This window comes from Uloborus diversus, chromosome 7, assembly GCF_026930045.1.
Source record: "Uloborus diversus isolate 005 chromosome 7, Udiv.v.3.1, whole genome shotgun sequence".
Taxonomy (NCBI): Eukaryota; Metazoa; Arthropoda; class Arachnida; order Araneae; family Uloboridae; genus Uloborus; species Uloborus diversus.
This window is the reverse complement of record NC_072737.1, coordinates 141620704-141639069: the sequence shown is the minus strand read 5'-3', so window position 1 is coordinate 141639069 and position 18366 is coordinate 141620704. Positions and strand designations below refer to the sequence as shown.

The 18366-nt window shown below is 33.1% G+C and overlaps 1 protein-coding gene across 1 annotated transcript; it reads right to left on the bottom strand.

Moving 5' to 3' along the window:
* Window positions 1-7740: 7740 nt before the first annotated feature.
* LOC129226607 (ubiquitin-like modifier-activating enzyme 5) lies at window positions 7741-9301 on the bottom strand. The gene has a single exon (XM_054861235.1). The coding sequence runs from the start codon at window positions 9243-9245 to the stop codon at window positions 8067-8069; it is 1179 nt and encodes a 392-aa protein (XP_054717210.1). The 5' UTR covers window positions 9246-9301; the 3' UTR covers window positions 7741-8066.
* Between the last annotated feature and the right edge of the window lie 9065 nt (window positions 9302-18366).

Sequence of the window (18366 nt, the reverse complement as noted above, 5' to 3'; positions counted from 1 at the left end):
ACCTCATAAAGTGGGCCACCGGATGGGGTACGTTGGACCGCATAACTCAAACAACATTTGTTATAATTTTAGTGATAAATACTATTAAACTTTGTAACTACCTTATTCTCTGTTTTGTGTAGAGTAAAAATTAAGTTTAAAGATCAATGTAACATATTAAATTGATTTTTTGATCAATCATCTGTATTTAAAAACAGCAATAAGCATTCACCATTAGTACACAATTATTTTTTTAAATCATATAATATTGCTGTTATTATTGAGATTCAAGAGCAAAAAAAAAAAAAGTTTTTAAATTATGTGGGGTAGATTGGTTGGGTCCAACCTGCCCCACAAAGAATGGACCAACCTATCCCACCTTCTTGGCCTGAAATAGTGATGTCATAATTTTTTTCTTTTTGACAAAAAATGAAAAAACTGCCAATTATATTGTACTAAAGGAACTTACTTTAAGAAAGGAGTTCAATTTTTTTCCTGCAATCTTGGTGAAAATCATTAAAAAAAAAATAAAGTTAGTTTTCTGAAAGTTACTCAGGACTACTGAAATAACACTTTCCGGAATAAAATTTGTTCAATGTAACTGTACTATGTGATTTCATTATAGGATTTGTAGGACCATAGGTGTTATTTGTTGGTCATAAAATAAAATAAAAAATATTAATAGTATTAAAATAATTGAGACCGGTCAAACGTCCCCCGTGGTCCAATGTACCCCACCTCCCCCTATGATTAAGGGTGACCATTTTGTCCGGTGTTGTTTGCTTTTTCTATTTGTTTATTAATACTTAGATAACTCAAAATATGTAAGCTTTTCTATAGTTTAGAAATTTCCTCAGTGGTTAAAAGATCATTTTATATTTAGCAGACATCATGAAGGGCTAATTTGTTAAATTTTGCAAATTAATTTTTTCTAAAGAATTTGATATCTTCTAAAATAATGTTCCCTAGTTACCCCAGAATCCCCGAGGTTTTTGATAATTTCTGGGGGTTTTCAAACTGTTGAGATCTAATAGGAAAAACTTTTGCATTTTTTGTTATAATCTTTTAATGAACATCTAAAGTGGCTATTAAAGACCCAATATAACACTTTTATGCTTGATGTTTGTACATAAATGGGATGTATTTGCACTTTATCTTCCAATTTTAAATTTTGACTTTTAATTGTGAGGTATTCAAATATAAGGAACCTTAATGAAGTGAATTGTAAAATATCAATTTTCTACATTTTTTTTTTTTTTTTTTGAACTTGAAATATAATCAGTTGTTTGTGTTGAGTGTCTGAACAGTCATGCACTTAACACGTCCAAAATCGTTATTTTTTAAATGCGAAACCCCTTTTTGTTATTTAATATTATGATAGGGGAGAGGGGGGCACATGTGAACAAACCATATTTTACCCAGATAACATGAGGAAAAAAATATGAAAAAAATTCATGTAGATGGCAGCAGTAGTACTGTAAGCTGCCTGAAATTTCAAAGATCTCAACCATTTTGTTTTTTAGTTATCATAATAACTTCTGTTTTGGAAGGTGCTAGTAAACTTTCATGTTCCAGTTCTCAGAGTAAAAACACATTCAACACTATCTTGATTGTAATTTGAACTTGATTCATTTTGAAGTGGGATTTATAAAATAAGTTTTTGTACTTTATTTTTTTAAAAAAATTTGAAAGAAATATTGTTTTTTATCAGATTAGGCTTAAGTTGTTATATGGGGCACATGTGAACACACTAAGTAGGGGCAGATGTGATCTGTTTACATGTGCCCTATACTGTTTTTTTTTAGTTATTTCAATTTCAAAAATTGTTTAATTTTTTATTTGATTAGGCTAATTAAGAAACATTGAATAATTCAAAATTTTAATAATTGAAGTTAGTATCAGCTGTATCGCGACTGTGTTGGAGGCTCCAAAAGTGATCGCAGTTTGTTGAGAGAAAAAAGTTGGACAAAATGTTTCAGGCGAGAGAGGTGAACTTGTATTATTTTGTGGTATAGTTAATGCAATGGGAAACACTGTACCTCCTGTTTTTGTATTCCCAAGAAAAAGATACAAAGATATTTTCTTAAATGGAGCGCTATCAGAAAGCTTAGGGTTAGTATCCAAAACTGGATGGATGACAGCAGATATCTTCCTAGAAGTTGTAAAACACTTCCAAAAGTACTCCCGCTGTACCGCAGCAAATCCTGTTTTGCTTCTACTTGATAATCATGAAAGTCATATCAGTTTGAATGTAATATTATTTTGTCGTGAGAATAGAATAGTACTCCTTACATTCCCCCTTATTGTTCACATCGCTTACAGCCTTTGGATGTAGGTGTTTATGGCCCCTTTAAATCTGCACTGAAAACTTCTTTCAATGACTGGTTGACATTACACCCAATGAAAAAAATAACTATATATGAAATTGGTCAGTGTTCTTCACCAGCTTTCACAGCAGCCTTTACATCCAAAAATATTAAATCGGGGTTTTCTAAACCAGGAATTTGGCCGATATCTCGATTTGCTTTTACTGACGCTGATTTCATCCCAATTCAAATAACAAGTTTAATGCCAGTTAATCCTGAGGATGCCTCCACCAGCTGCAATGCACATTCAAGTCCTACCCCAGAATGTGTGAGACCATTGCCTAAAATAGAATTTCACGATTCCACTCTAGGGAAAAGTAAGCAGCGTCAAAAAAGAGAATCAAGAATTTTAACAGACACCCCCGAAAAAGATATTGTTGTCAAAGCTATGGAAGAAAAGGCAGAGAAAATGAAGATAAAATGTGAACGAGTTGCAAAGAAAAGAAAGTTAGAACTTGCTGAACTGTTAAAAAAGAAGCAGTCAAAGGTTGTAGTCAGTGACTCCGAGTTCGACATTAGCTTTGAAGAGAGTAGCCATCAAGAAATTTGTGCTGAAGTCAACCTTGCACCAGAAAATTTAGCTGTGAATGACTTTGTCCTCGTAGAATTCACTACAAAAAAGACAAAAATTCACTATGTTGGCCGTATCGAGAAAATGGAGAGTGATGAAGCAAATGTTAAGTTCATGAGGAAGCAGAAGAATGAAACCTTTGTATTTCCAGAAACAGATGATACATCGATGGTAAACACTGATGATATTCTGCTAAAATTACCCCCACCTACAATTTTAGGTAGCACATATCGAGCTACTTCTTCAGTTTCTTTTTCTGTAAAACTTGAAGGCTATAATGTTCGTTGAATCAAGTTAATTTATTATGTACTCATTATTTATATTTTCATTGTGTTTATTAATGTGTAATAAAGAGTACTTAAAGATATGCTTAGGTGCATTTTATACCATTTATGTATCTGTTCACTTGTGCCCCAGGTGTGTTTACAACTGCCCCCCCCCCCCACCGGGGCAGATGTGAACAAAATGTAACATATTTTAGAATTAATTTTTAGGTTGGAATTTCCTCTTGTAGAAGGGGGATAACTGCATGAAAATATTAGCAAATGTTTGATTTATCATAGTTAGCACCTTTTTCTTTTTTATCTCAAATCAATAATGAAAAATATAGAAAAATGTCGTTTTTGTTCACATGTGCCCCCCTCTCCCCACATAATATTATCTTAAATTCAAATGTGCGGATTAAAAGCCCAAGTTTGCAATTCCAAGACAAAAGGGCAAATATATGGGTAAAACTGTCAAGTCTGAGCAAAATGGACCTAGTATTTAATAATGCAACATAAATTTATCATTAATGTTCACCTTTTTAGCCTACTTTCCCAGTAAAAATCAGAGAAAGAAGAAAAAAGCATGAAAGAAGGCTTAATACATCTTAAAAATATCCGAAAAACAAAAAAAAGTCAAAAATAAATAAAATAGTTAGATAAATATTGAAAAATTAAAAATTGGAAAGTAGGGTATTGAGATAGGGGAAAATGTCTGTCGGTGTGTCTGTCTGTCCCCCCCTAATAACTTTTGAATGAATAGTCCGATTCGAACAAATTTTTCTTTGTTAGAAAGATCTCGGCAAGGACATCTCATTCCCATAATTCATTTTTTTGATTTGAACAATTTTTCGTTCAATTTTGAACAGTTCAAAAAAACTTAACATTAGCGCCTACGGGGAAATTCAAATCAAAAATAAATCTTGAACTTAGAAGCGAAGTGGTTTCAAACAAACTTTGCAGGGAAAAACTTTTAATAAAAAACATGTATCGAAAATATCTTTTTGATTTGAACAAGTTTTCGTTCAATTTTGAACAGTTCAAATCTCTTAACATTAGCGCCTAAGGGGAAACTGAAAGTCAATATAGATTCCGAACTTAAAGGCGGATTTACTTCAAACAAACTTTGTTGGAAATAGCTCTTGACGACCTACTCCCGACTCCGACAATTTAGGGACACCGACTCTGACTCCTGTTCCCGACAATTAATCGGACTCCGACTCCCCGACTTCGACTCTTACTTCGTAGCTTTGGCAAACATTTATACACGGAGGACAAATGACTGACTCCGATTCTTGGATATTCGACTCCGACTCTTTTATCCCAAAATGAGATTGACTCCGACTCCGACTCCGCTGCTGTGGTTTTAACTGTGAAATAATTATTGTTGATATGATTTGTTTTTATTTTCACTCTCAAGTTTTAATTTAGGTATTTAGTTTTCGGTGAATAAACTCGAAAAATATGCGCAGACGATTTTTTTTTTGACAATGAAAATTATTTCTTTAAGTTGACATTTTGTTTTTTTTTTATTTTGGTAAGTGCATTAATTCGTTTAAAAAATTATTTTTGGCAACAGGGGAAAAAGAAACGATTTTTTTTTTATATGATGTATTTATTTTAATGAACTTATTATTATTTTTTTTTCGTTTTGAAAGCTGTTAAAAAAATTTTTTAATGGAAAGAAGTGTATTAGCTGCTTTGTTTAAAAGGTGCTGCTATTTTATTTGTTCGTTTTTTTTGAAGAAAAGTAAGGAATATTTTATTCCTAGAAATCAGCTTAAAATATTTAAAAAAATATGTTTGAAAAAATTTGCGATTTTAGCTATTTTTGAGAATATTGATCAGGTACTAGAAAGTAGTATGAGTATACGGGAAAGTAGGCTCGTCTAGTTCTAGACGGAACTTCTTGTTAGTACCAATAGCTTCCATTAAGAATGATAGCCTTGAAACGATGGTGAAAAAACTTTAATTATGAATACAATGTCCTCAGATAAAAGAATTTGAAAGCGTTCGTTTCCTCAGAAGCGTTAGATCAGAAGGATTAATTAAACTTATACATAACATATATGGAGATAAGATAACATTACATGGAGCATATGCGAGCATCTAAAATATTCTGATGTTTAGTTTCTTTACCATTTGAGTCCGGCGAAGAGCTATTGCTCTTCTCTTGTGTTGGTCAAAAATGCATAGAAGTTAGATAACGTTGTTTGTTGCTATAATTTTTGCACTACATAGACTACAATTTACTTTGAGCCTTATTGTCGAAGAAGGGAAGGAATGGCTAGCAACCCAAAATTGTGAGGTTTACGCAGTAAAAAAAAATCAACGGAATTCAACCATGCAACTTAATTTGCACTATATCCTTATTTAAGGAATTTGTGAAGTTTGTGTGGAAAATTTCTCTTGAAGTAAGTAAGCTTAAAAATATTTGTTTTGTTAAAAATTAACTTTTTTGTGTAAAAAATAGAGTAAATGTTTTAGCGATAAATTTTGTTCGTAGCAATATTTGTAATTCCATATTTTGCAATTATGTTTCATTCTTGAACAAACAATGGAGCAGTATCAAACTAAAAAGAAATCTTCCAATTTTATTGGCTAGTGTGTGTGCACACGTATTTTTTTTTTTGCTTGTTACTTATTACCTAGTACCCAAGGGGTTCTCGACAACTTCTTTCAGAGTTTGGAAGGGGTACGCAAGGGGGAAAGGTTGAGAACCACTGTACTAGTGCAATGTTTTTCTTTTCTTAAAAGACAAAAATAATGTAGTCTTGGGTCAAACCTGCTGAGGTTGGCCATGGTTTTCGGAAATTGTTCTAAAAATGATTAAATTACCACAAGGTGCGTAATTTACTCATAGTAAAAGAAACGATTGGACATTGCATTTCGATTGAAATTGCATTTAGATTTTACATGCATTTTTGAAGGATTGATCCTTGAGCTATACTTAAAATACTTTTTAAATTAACTATAAAAACCATTTATTTTTTGTTTTCATATTCTTGACCATTAGCATTTTAAACATTTCTAACTTAAAAAAATACATCTATTTATTTGTATTAATAACTCTATACTAATATTATAAAGAGAGAGAGCGGATTTTTGTGTGCTTATTTGTTCAAGGTAATCTCCGGAACCACTTCATCTATTTGAAAAATTCCTTCAATTACTTGCACATATTAATATTTTATATCGTTGAAATGGGTATAATTTTCCACCTTCTAAACAATTTGTTTTAATGCTCTAACTTAATTATGGCAGAAATAATTTGCGTTTTTAGCTGAAACTTTTTTAGGTTTAGCTGACACTACTTTCTTCATTAAATCAGTCAATAAAAAGTGAAGGAATTGTTCCACAGTTTTAGATACCATTGGAAAAAGCGACATTTTTTACTCCAGATCTCTCTCGACTAGGGCTATGCGATATCAGAATTTTAATACTGCCATATACTGCTCTCAAAATATTGATATATTTAGGTCGTTAAATTCAACATTTTATGGGGGAGGGGGAAGATGACTGTAAGTATCTGCAATAGGGAAAAGCCATAGGCCATATTGGTGAATATTTCAGCTATTTATTCTAATAATATAGCTACAGCAAGGATTTTCATGTGTTTGTGTCGGGGGGGGGGGGGGATCATCAGGCAGATTATACTACAGAAAGGTTTGGAGAAATTACTTTAGAAGAATTTAAGTCTTTTTATAAGTGGGTCGCAATTCTTGAGGGAAAAGGAGACTTAGTAAAATTGAGGGGGTGCCATCGCAGTCGGGGGGAATGGACATCCCTAGTTGCATCATCTGCATGTTAAGATATGTTACAGAGAAAAATGATCATTTCGCATCAGAGGGGGAGGGGGCATGAATTTTTTTATTCAACCAGCTTCCTTTAAATTTTTAGCACAGGCATCGCTGTGCAGGTACTGCTAGTGTTTTATAATTTACAGAAATTTTTTGTTATGATTATTCTATCATATTTCAAAAATGATTTCATTTATAGGTAAAAGATGCTTTTATTACAGTATGAAAGTATAGTTTTGCAAAAGAAATTGAAAATGATAAATTTTAAGTAACATAAATTTGGTACCAGGACAGTAAAGTCGGAGTTGCCAAAAAAAAACGTGTTTATTCCGACTCTTAAACTGACTTTTCCCTGATCACTTAAATGACAAGCCTGTCCCATGCCCCCCCCCTCCCCTTTGAGCTAAATATGCTCTAGACTCTGCCTAGTGCAAATGTTTTTGGCATGCTGCTGAATACATTATTTTTATAGACTTATTAATTAATATTGGTTACATTCTGCTACAAGGTGCTTATTTTTGTAATTTTTTAAAAATGAACAGCATCTGTAAGCCAACACTTGGGTTTCTTTAAATGTTTTTATTATAAGTGATTTTTGAGTATTTTTTTAAATTAAGAGTAATTATTTTACAAGCAATGTGCCAACAGCCCGGTGATGACATCTAAAGACTGCGGTTTGTCCTTTTTTGGATTCATCAGTTTGGAATAGTCAATAACAGATTTTGTGTTTTAAAATAAAAAGTGCAAAATATGCAGTGGATAATATTTTATTTTCATCATTATAATTTCAAAACCAAAAACCAAGCAAATGTAGTTCAAACTCAATTTTGCTTAAAATGTAGTTACTAATTACATTTAATGTTCTGCCATGTACATAAGTAGTCTTTTTAAGTATACATCAGTAATTTCAATTCCAATAAATATACTTGAATTCACATCAATAGTAGAACTGAAAAATAGTAAGCTCATATCGAGTAGAGAGAATGTTTCAATGGCTGAATAAAAATAGAATCTTATTAGAAAACTTAGAGTCTAATAAATGTTGGGAAATACATATGAACATGCCTTGGTAAAAAATTACAAATGATTACATAGACTTTAACTGTGCCATTAAATCTTCTATATTCTGCTCATTAACATCAACACAATTGCTGTCATCATCTTCAATAATAGGTTTCGTATAAGCAAGTTTTACACCCTGAACCAATTCTACGGTAGGTTCTTCTTTGGCAGTTTTGTTATCAGTCTCAGAAACTAAACAAATACCCCATTCATTGTTTTCATGAATAATTTCTGTCACAATTTCCTTTGGTTTTACTTCCACTTTTTTATTTTCAGTGTATTCCTTCTGTCGTAAACGACAATAGGAATCGTCACAGTCGTAATTGGGTTTCAAAGTCATTGTTGGAAAGAAATCTTCCAAGGCATTGTAGCCTAAGTAATGTGAAACTTTTCCAAATTTCAGTAAATATTTTAAAACATTTTGAACCAAAAAACCAGCTATAACTCCCATTGTAGTAGGAAGACTGGCAGCACAAACACCATCTCTTTTCAAAGTTTTCTCATCTATACTTGAAGCAACAATCAAAGGTGGTGCACAGGCAAAACATGCCGTCTCTCCCGGGACAATAAATTGTATGTGACCAGACACAGCATTTTCACTAACACCAGACTCAAACCAAGACAAATTCAGCTCATTGCACGCTGTATTTATTGCAACCCGAGCTTCAAAGTTATCAACACAACTTAGGACAAGATCAACAGGTTTATCATTGTTTTTACTGCCACTTTTAAGCACATCCATAAAATGTTTGAAGTTGTCAACAGTAGTAATATTATAGTTATGAGTTTCAAATTCAACATCAGGATTTATGGCATACAGAGTTTTTGAAGCAGCATCAACCTTACTTAGACCAGCTTGATGAGGTTGAAAAAATAATCTGTTCATATTAGCAAGTTCTACTTTATCATAATCAAAAAGGATAAGTTTCCCTATGCCACATCTAGTAAGCATTTCAGCAGTGACACTTCCGACACCTCCTACGCCAACAACAGCCACAGAAAAAGTCCGAATACTTTCATAATTATCCACAATACCCATTCGTTTCAGGGCCATCAATCTGCTATATGGATTTGAATCAACTACTTCAAAACTTATTGTACCAATTTTTTCTCGAACTTTGAAATCATTTTTTGATTTTTCTCTAGACAGTTCTTCTTCTAAAAACTTGATTCTCTTTTGAAGTTGTTCTTCCGACAAAGACATATTGCAAATTAGGATACAGAAAGTAAATACGCGTAGAAAATATTTACCGTCTGCTATGCTACGTCAATGTTGTAACCAAACAGTTACAGCTAAATATGACGAGTGCACTGAGATATTTTTAGGTAGGAGTGGTATTATGGTTGCATTCGACGAGAGCGACCGGTTAGTTAATCACGTGAGGACTAATGACCACGTGGTAAATATTAAATATTTGTAATGAAACAACTAATAATATTAATTAATTGTTATAATAGTGATAATTAAACAAAAGATCCGAAAAAATTTAACTGATCTAAAAAAAAATTAACCGAACAAAATCGCCAGTAAAAGGCTTACCTACCTCAAGCTTATCATTGTAAAAGCCTCACCTCACCTAGCCTTAGGCAAGTAGTGTCAGTACCAAGAGGTAAATATAAATTCGCAACTCCAACGAACTATAGGGGGCACTGCAGTCACTGTTTAATGGCGGAATTGAAAACTAAAACAAACGCATGTGGTAGCGAAGAAAATGCTAAAAGTGTTGTGATTTTTGTTCGTATGTATGATTTTTTCGCTTTATTCGTTTGAAAAGATTTTTCAAAGTCTTGTGGATATTCTGACCCATATAGAAAGAGATTAGAAACCAAAAAGTATTACGAAAGTAAACAATTAATGTAGAACACACAGTAAGTTGTTCTGAAGCAGCCATTTTCACGATGTTGAATTCGGAATTCATAAATTTTTGGTTCGCTTCGAACGGCATTTTCATTTTGTACCGTTTTTTCTATACATTAGTACATATTAAGTTCAGTTTCGTGACATTTCCAGCATTTGTTGACATTTTTGTCACATAGTGCACATACGTGGCAGACTGTCAAGAGTAACGTTTAACACTAGATAATTTATTTCTATGACTATATGATTGGATATCCAAAGAAATCATGCATTTAATTCATTCGTCATGGAAATAATTTACCTGATATGCGAAATCTTGTCAAGATACATTATTCTTTCACATAATTTTAAAACCATAACACTATAAACAGATTTTTGGCGAACTTTTATTTTTTATTGTTCAAATTCTTAACGTTCTTTCTGGATTTTTCAATCTGTTCTGCGATAAATATTTTCAAGAAAATTTATTTGCATACTGTCTATTTCAGTATGATACTGTAGTAACAAATTTTATTTAAATCATTTATGTGGAATTAGGTTAAAGAAAAGTGTCCAGTCAATGTTGTTAAGTTCGTTTTTTTTTCATCGAATTGAAAAACTGATATTTATTCAAATTCACTCAGAACAAAATAAATAAAATGTGTACTCACAGTTTATATATGGTGGTAGTTTTCTTTTCAGTTGATTGACCATTATTTCTTTTTACTTATCGAATTCTGTAATCTTACTATCATTTTATTCCACTCATGATAAAAATTAAAAATGGTTTAACTAAAAACGCGAAAACTCGCCAAGGCTACTTTGCTTGCACAATACTAAAACTACTATAACCCTAAACAAATTTGGCGAAACCTTTCAGCTGAGAATAAAAGGAATAAAGTAAATTCTTTCTCGGTTATTCATTTTGTTCTACGATAATATATTCAAGAAAATATTTTGCATACTGTCCATTCCAACTAAATGCTGCTGTAAAATATGATTAGTTAAATTAATTTAAGATTAAAAAAAACTCATATTCTTACAAATTCATACAAAACAATAAAAAATTTTACCTGGTATTACGTTATCCAGTTTTGTTAATCCAGACTTTTCTTGTTTACGCTTCCACCATTTAATACTTTTTTGAAAGAAATAAGAAAAACTAACATTATTTTGAGAAGCTCGAGAATACTACTAAGGGACGAATTAATTTCTGTAGCTGAAAGCAAACTAAGACACATCGATTGCGTTAATAAATACTCAGAACAAACTGCCTGTGTTTACGTCAACAGACACACGTGATGCGCAACGTGGCAATGTTTTAGGTGCAGACGCAGTTTTATAAATCACCGCAAGGTAGCGTATTCGAGCGCTGGAGTTCCGAATATGTCATTCCCGGGAATCGAACCCGAGTCCAACAAAAGATGTTCTAGGGATTTATTTCCGATGCACTAACCACATGACCAAGAATATCTACTCATTCATTTGTAAAAATGAATCTGATCTTTTAGATGGATACTCAATGTACGGAGGACAGTGTGGTGATGACTGGGACTGGTATCCTATCTGATGGAGTTTTTTTGGGTTTTCTGGAACATTTAACTGTTTATATGTTTATACTTATCTTTCGGAATGTTGGATTTTCTGGCATATTTAACTGTTTATATGTTTATACTTATGTCGTTGATCTTTCAGAATGTTGTTTTTTCGTCGTCTTCGTTTATACTTATGTTTTTATAGTATAAAGTCCTGTGGACCAGTGTATACAATGCTTTGTGAATGCGAAATAAAGGGAGATATCCCGATGACCGGTAGAATGTAGATTCCCTAGATATTTATCTAGCTTTCTTTTCTGTCGGTTTTCAGGTCTCCTAACTATCTACAAGCTCTTTACAATCAAGAATTCGTTATTTTGAAAGAAGACAAGAAATAAGACAAGGTATGTATACATTTGCTTTGCGGTAAGCCGCTGCGTTTATTTTGGAACATTGAAGTTAAAAAAATTAAATTTCGAGGAAAACACTTCTTGATCCTTTAATGATTTCTGTAATTTTAAATTGTTTCTTATAACTTGGTGCTCAGCATTTAGTTCATGCTGGAGCTGTGTCCATTTGCGATCAAAAAGATGTAATGCAGGTGCTGTTTTTACTTGGGTTCTGCGATAAAATTCAAATACTTGTCTGTCTTTACTTTGCATAGTGCATCTGAGGGAGCTGTAGATCATTTCTGGATTCAGATGCCCCTTGACTTACATGTAGCAATGTCATCTGAAAAGAAAAAAGTATTCACTCAGGTGAATTGTCCATTTCTGGTGTACTGTTCACTTCTGCTGAATCGTCTATCTCAGGGGCCGGGCTATCATCACACATGTTAGGGTCATCCAGGTGTGGTAGATTATTTCTAGTTGTAGTTTTGGCGTTCAACACTCTGCTTCGAGTTTGTCTAGGGGTACCCTGGTCAATAGGCTGTTTCGGAGCAATGTTTTCGGGTCATTATTCTACTTTGACAACTGTTTCAATTATTTCCTGCACGCGAATCCAAGTTACATTATATTGAAAGTCAGTTTTAATTTATACGTCTCCAAAACCAGCCGATGCGGCAAAATGTTTAAGAAAATACATTAATGCTGACACTGGAGGTACACATTCCTAGGTAAATGTTAAAATTCTATATTTTCACAATTCTTCCTCCAATTTATTGCTTCAAATACTTTTAAGAGCAATGCAACTTAAACTACAATTAATCTTTAAAAGCATACCATCATTAGTCTTTTCAATTTTTATAACGAAAAAAAAAGAAAACTAAGTGGTTTATTGACCTGTGCAGCCCCCCCCCCTTTTTTTGCGCCCTTAAACCTGTGCACCTTTTGTTTCCCCGACCTCAAAACTTGTGTGCTCCCACTTTGTTTTACGCCTTCGAACCAGTACACCCTTGAGAGTCAAGGTTGACACTCTCAAGGAACCCAGTCGGTCCCTGCAAATACCAGAACACCAATTGAAACAGTGAGAAGCAAAAGTAACAAGTGGCAAAATTAAAAATTTGGATCCCCAGGCAGTGAGATTGATTCCCGTCCTGGATGCAACTTCCTTCCCGGTGCTGTAAATTGTCCTTCACAGTGCATCAAAAACAGAATGTATCTCTCTTGAATTGCATGAGTTCATAAACCGTCTTGTGAGACCTAGTACATGCAAGTAAAAGTGTTTTAAATAGCCGCACGTCTGTTGACAATGATCCTAATTCCGGTCAACATTGGACTGCAAACAATTATTTCCAATTATTGTACTTTCTTTTATATGGTGATGCGAACTTTCTTTTTCAAAACGTCTAAAATACGCTGTTAATCAAGAGCGGCATCAGGCTAGGCAATGCAGGCAACTGCTTAGGGTCCTGCTATGTGTCATTCAAAAAAAAACCTATTTTGTGAAATGTAAATACATAGTCGTATAATATGCTAGGTTTATTTTCTTAAGATAAAATTAACAATAAAAAATTATTAAATTAAAACAAAAAACCCGACTGCATAAAAACCGAAAAAACTAAAAAGAAAAATGTATAAGCCCAGTAGTTTCGAATGTTATTAAGTATTACTGAATAACTACACCGTTGAAATAGTTTTATAACCGTACACAAATGAGACAAATCATAAATTTGAAAGCAGAATAGAAGGATCAACAGTCGGGGCTTATTCGAATTTTACGGGCTTCCTTGAATCAGAAAGGAATGGGCCCAGACTCTTGATCCTTCTACTCTGCTTTTGAATTTATGATTTGTCTTATCTATGTACGGTTATTAAACTATTTAAATGGTATAGTTATTCAGTAGTACTTAATAATATTCTAAACTACTGGCCTTATACATTTTTCTTTCTAGTTTTTTCGGTTTTTACACAGTCGGGTTTTTTGTTTTAATTTATTTTTATTTATTTATTTATTTTTTGACACTTTTTAGTTAATTTTCATTGACTTAGTTATTATGATACGGTACATTTCGCAATCTTGTCATTTCATTGAGAGAGTTTGTTTGTATCGTGAGGTCTATTAAATAAATTGCGGTGGTCTAAACTACTGATAATTAGTCCCTCTAGGGATTTAACTCCGCTTAAAGCTACATGTGCTTGTCTTTCGGCAAAAATGCGCTAACTTAAGTCAACCACAGCACAGCTATATAAACTGCCTGTATAACTCATGATGACCCAAAATCGGAAATGTCGTCAATCAAATCTTTCTCGCAAAACTAAAAAAGCCTGTTGAGTAAGTATTTGTCCTGAAACTCAGTCCCCTGAATCACGACAAAAACAAATGCAACATCTTAGAGATGAAAATCGAATTAGTAGACTTTCTATCTTTTGGTGCTTATTGCACGGGTTTATTTTGATGAGGAATACAATCTGAGTGTCTTGCCATCATTACGCATAATATACTTTTTATTACAGTACAGAATACAAATAAAGAACACATGAAAGGATTTTCATCAGAAAGAGGGGAAAGTACATCCGGAGTGAGGGTGTCTTGGCCCACCGCCTCAAGTGGGAGAAGCAATGGCTTAGATCACTCGGCCACTGAGATCCCAATTAGTAGACTTGGTAAACGAAAAAATTCAGGCAGCGAAAACTACCTGCATTTGTCGCACGCAGGTAGCCTGCGACAGTATGTAGGTAGTTCCGGAAATGACAAAATATGGCAACTGGTTGCTGATATGGTGAATTTTGATTACTGTCATGTGTTTAGTGACATTCCCAATGCTAAGACAAATCGTTTGACGTAGGAATTACCAAAATTGACCAAGGCGTCTAGCCCCTAGAACGTCACATAGGAACAGACATACATATATAGACTGATAAACACATTACCCTCCTTTGCGTCACGCACGAGCAGTCGGATAATTAAGAGCTAAATTTAAAACAAATGGGGAAAAAAATTATTTGAATTCTGAAATTTTTGAATTCAAATAAAGTTTTTCCCAATCACGAGCTACGACTAGTGATTAGAGTTATTGTGTCTAGAAATGGCTTCTGTCCCCCCAAGCCTGAGACGGTTACGTGTGTTTAGTTGTGTATGTGTATGCTTGTGTGTGTGTAGACTTGCGTGAATGCATGTTGGCATGTATGTGTGTAAAGGCGCATGTGTGTATGAGCGTGCGTATGTGTAGGATATGGATGCCACCGACCATGAGAAGCGGCTACCCGGGGGGGGGGGGGGGGACAGTGCTCAGGACCGGATTAGCTGCGCCTGCAGAGGACGGTGGGGTTGAAAAAGGAACCGGACATCAAGGATGGTCAAATGAAATCAATTAGCAATCGTGATTGCTCAAAAAAATTTTCCAAAAGCAAAACAGTATGTGGTGAGTAAGCTGAATTGATGTTTATTTACGATTCTATATACATTGATAATTTCTTTCTCCAAAGTTGAGTTTGGCATTTTGCCGAGATAGTGGCAAACAATGGAAAAAACCTGGTAAAAAATGACAACTAGGAAAATTGGCAGGATTTCAAAAAGCATACTAAAACTAATATGATTTTGTACATACTACAATTGCGACTAAAATCAGAAATTAATTAGAAATTTCCTTAATAATAAATCATTCTTTCTGATAATTTAAATTTTAAAAATGATTATTGAAATAAAACTAAATAGATTGGGAATTATGTTTCAAAGCAATTATAGAAAAATGAAATATACTACAAACTTTATAAAAAACACTTTGAAGTGAAAATTAAATTACTTCCTTGTAAATAAAACTAGTCATTTTTACCACTACAGCAAAGAAGTATTTTTACTGAAAGGGGTTTTCTCCATCTTGGCAAAACTCTGTCAATCCAACTCGATATTGATAACTGAGAGTCATGGTAACATACACCAAATGTTGTAAGTAAAGAATCCTGCATTTACCTTACATAAAAGCTTCAGAAATTAAAATAGTATATCATTGATACACATAAATAATGCAAGTTTAAAAACTAATCATGTCCCCTTCCGAAATTTGTTTTCAACTTTACCGCTACGCCCGACTAAGATAAATTACTTTTTCAAGATTTATGAAATGATCACATTTTTTTAATCTCTCATATTTAATTTTAAATAACTGTATGTATTATAATAAGTTGAAGTTTTGATTGTCTTTGTGTATTTGCAACATTGTAAGGGTTTATTTTTTGTTTTCTTTTTAAATGAGTGAGTAAAATAAGGCTAGTGTCAGGGTTGGAAAAAAACTGGGTTTTTAGCTTAAACTAGGTTTTTTTGGTTCAAAATGGGTTTATTTGGTTGAAACACTATTTGTTAGAAGAACAGCTTTATTTTCTGAGATTCCCAAAGACTTTGTTTATTAATTGTCAATTAATGTTAAATATTCATAGTTGTACCTAATTTCATGATTATTAATTAAATAATTAAGAGCAAAAACTTGTAATTTAATTTCTCCATAAGTAGAGCTTTCTATAGCAAAAATATTTTTTGAAAATCTTTTAACTTTTGAAAAACTATACTTAAATAGGCTTTGGCATAAATAATTAATCAGAGCAATAATTTATTATGATATTTAAAACATAATTATATATAATCAAGAATAAATCTTGCAAATTAATTTCCTGATAATAGTTTTTTTGTGAAAAAAAAATAAAATTTAAATCATTCATTCTCAAGTACAGAGAGCAATTTGAAGTATGGATAAATGGAGCACAAGTCAAATGAACATCACATAGCTTTAAAATTCCAAAGATCATCATATAAGTAATATCACAAATCAAGCAAGTTTGGTATTGAATTACGTTTTGTTTGACATATACTTTTTGGGGTATTGAATTGTAAGAAGTACTTGGCCCATGTAATTCAAAGGAACTTAGTTGGTCAGCTTTGTACACTTAAGTACTCAGTAGAATAAGCTGCATTGATTTTGAAAAAGAAAAAACTACCTAACAAACCTAAATTGCATTAAATATAGTGATGAATTTGGAAATTTATTGATCTAACTAATCTCTAAAGCTTTGCAGATTAGTTTGCATTAATTCAGTTTTACATTTTCCAACAATTTGTAAAATTTTTGAAAACATTTTGGCCAAACAACCCTGGTTAGGAAAGTGGAGATTTTAAACACTGAAATTTAAAACTGCAATAATAAAGAAAAAATATAGCACATTTATTTTGTGAAATGCATACAAATATTAATACATATTCATAATATAACTCACCTTGTGGGATTTGTAGTCTTGCTAAAAGTAATGTATTCTGTGTTATGTTTTGAAATTTTTTCAAGAATGTTTTTTTTTTCACAATTTATTGATGATCATATACAAATTTCTGGACCTCCTGACACGAACACAAACTCTTCATCAATTTCTTTTAGTTTCGGAATACTTTTCTCATTGAAACATTGCGCATCCATAGTCACGTTTTATTAGCAACTACACGCACTTTCGGAAAGAAAAACTATGAAGTGCGTATTCTGCTCTCGCACTGCGCATGCTTTAGTACGTTAATAAATTTTTTCGCCAAACGCGTTTCTCCTTTACAATGTAGCCAGTTGGCGACCGCGCGTTACTCAGATGTCCGCATTTTGGAAAGACGCTATGGACTACATCCATGAGCAACAATGACCGGAGGTACCGTGACCATGCATTACATTAGCACACGCATACATTTGCCTATATAACATCAAGGCAAAACATCACTGAGCCTACTGCTGAAGGGTATTTACAATTCGAAATTCCAGAGCTCGAATAGGCTACCTAGCGGTGATTAACAACTAAAGAAAAAAGTAAAACGTGTTTTCTTTGGAGTAAATTACAAGCTTCAGACAGTTTTTGGTGCAATGTAATTTGAGAAGAATAGAAAAGAAAGTTTCCCACAAACACGATGAAAAATTACTGCCATTCACTAAGCGTCAAAGCAAGTTATAAGTTATTGCGTTTATTTGTTTTACCTTTTGCATCCGCCATTAGACATTGGCTGCAGCTCTCCCTATAGTTTGTTGAAGTTGTGAATATAAATAATCACGAAAATACTCTGAAATATGCACATTTCAAAGATACTATGAAATCAGTTTTAAACTTATAAATGCACTAATCATTATTTAACAAATGTAGAACTTTTATTTAAAAAAGTATAATACGCTTGAAAATGCCTACTTCTTTTAATTTTATAAGGAACAAGTGTTAATACTTCTTAAATAGTAAGGCAGTTTTATAATTTTTTGGTAGCTTTGAGATGGAAATTGGTTACCATAGGTACCTACAAGGTGCCACCACCTGGTAGGAAACTGAGAGTTAAAATTCTCAAGAAGTAATCGCCTCACAGATGGTGCACCTCAAAAGATGGCCTCCAAACTTCTGACAATGCAATGGTGAGAAGCCAGTTGCAGCAGGGGCCCGGTTAACGCACGTCCCTCTTGGACCGTAGATGTGGGCTTCATAACTTTAGGAACACAAAACAGAGTAGTTTTCCTTCTTTCTGCCCCCTCAACTCTTTTTTTTTTTTTTTTTTAACAAATACTTTAA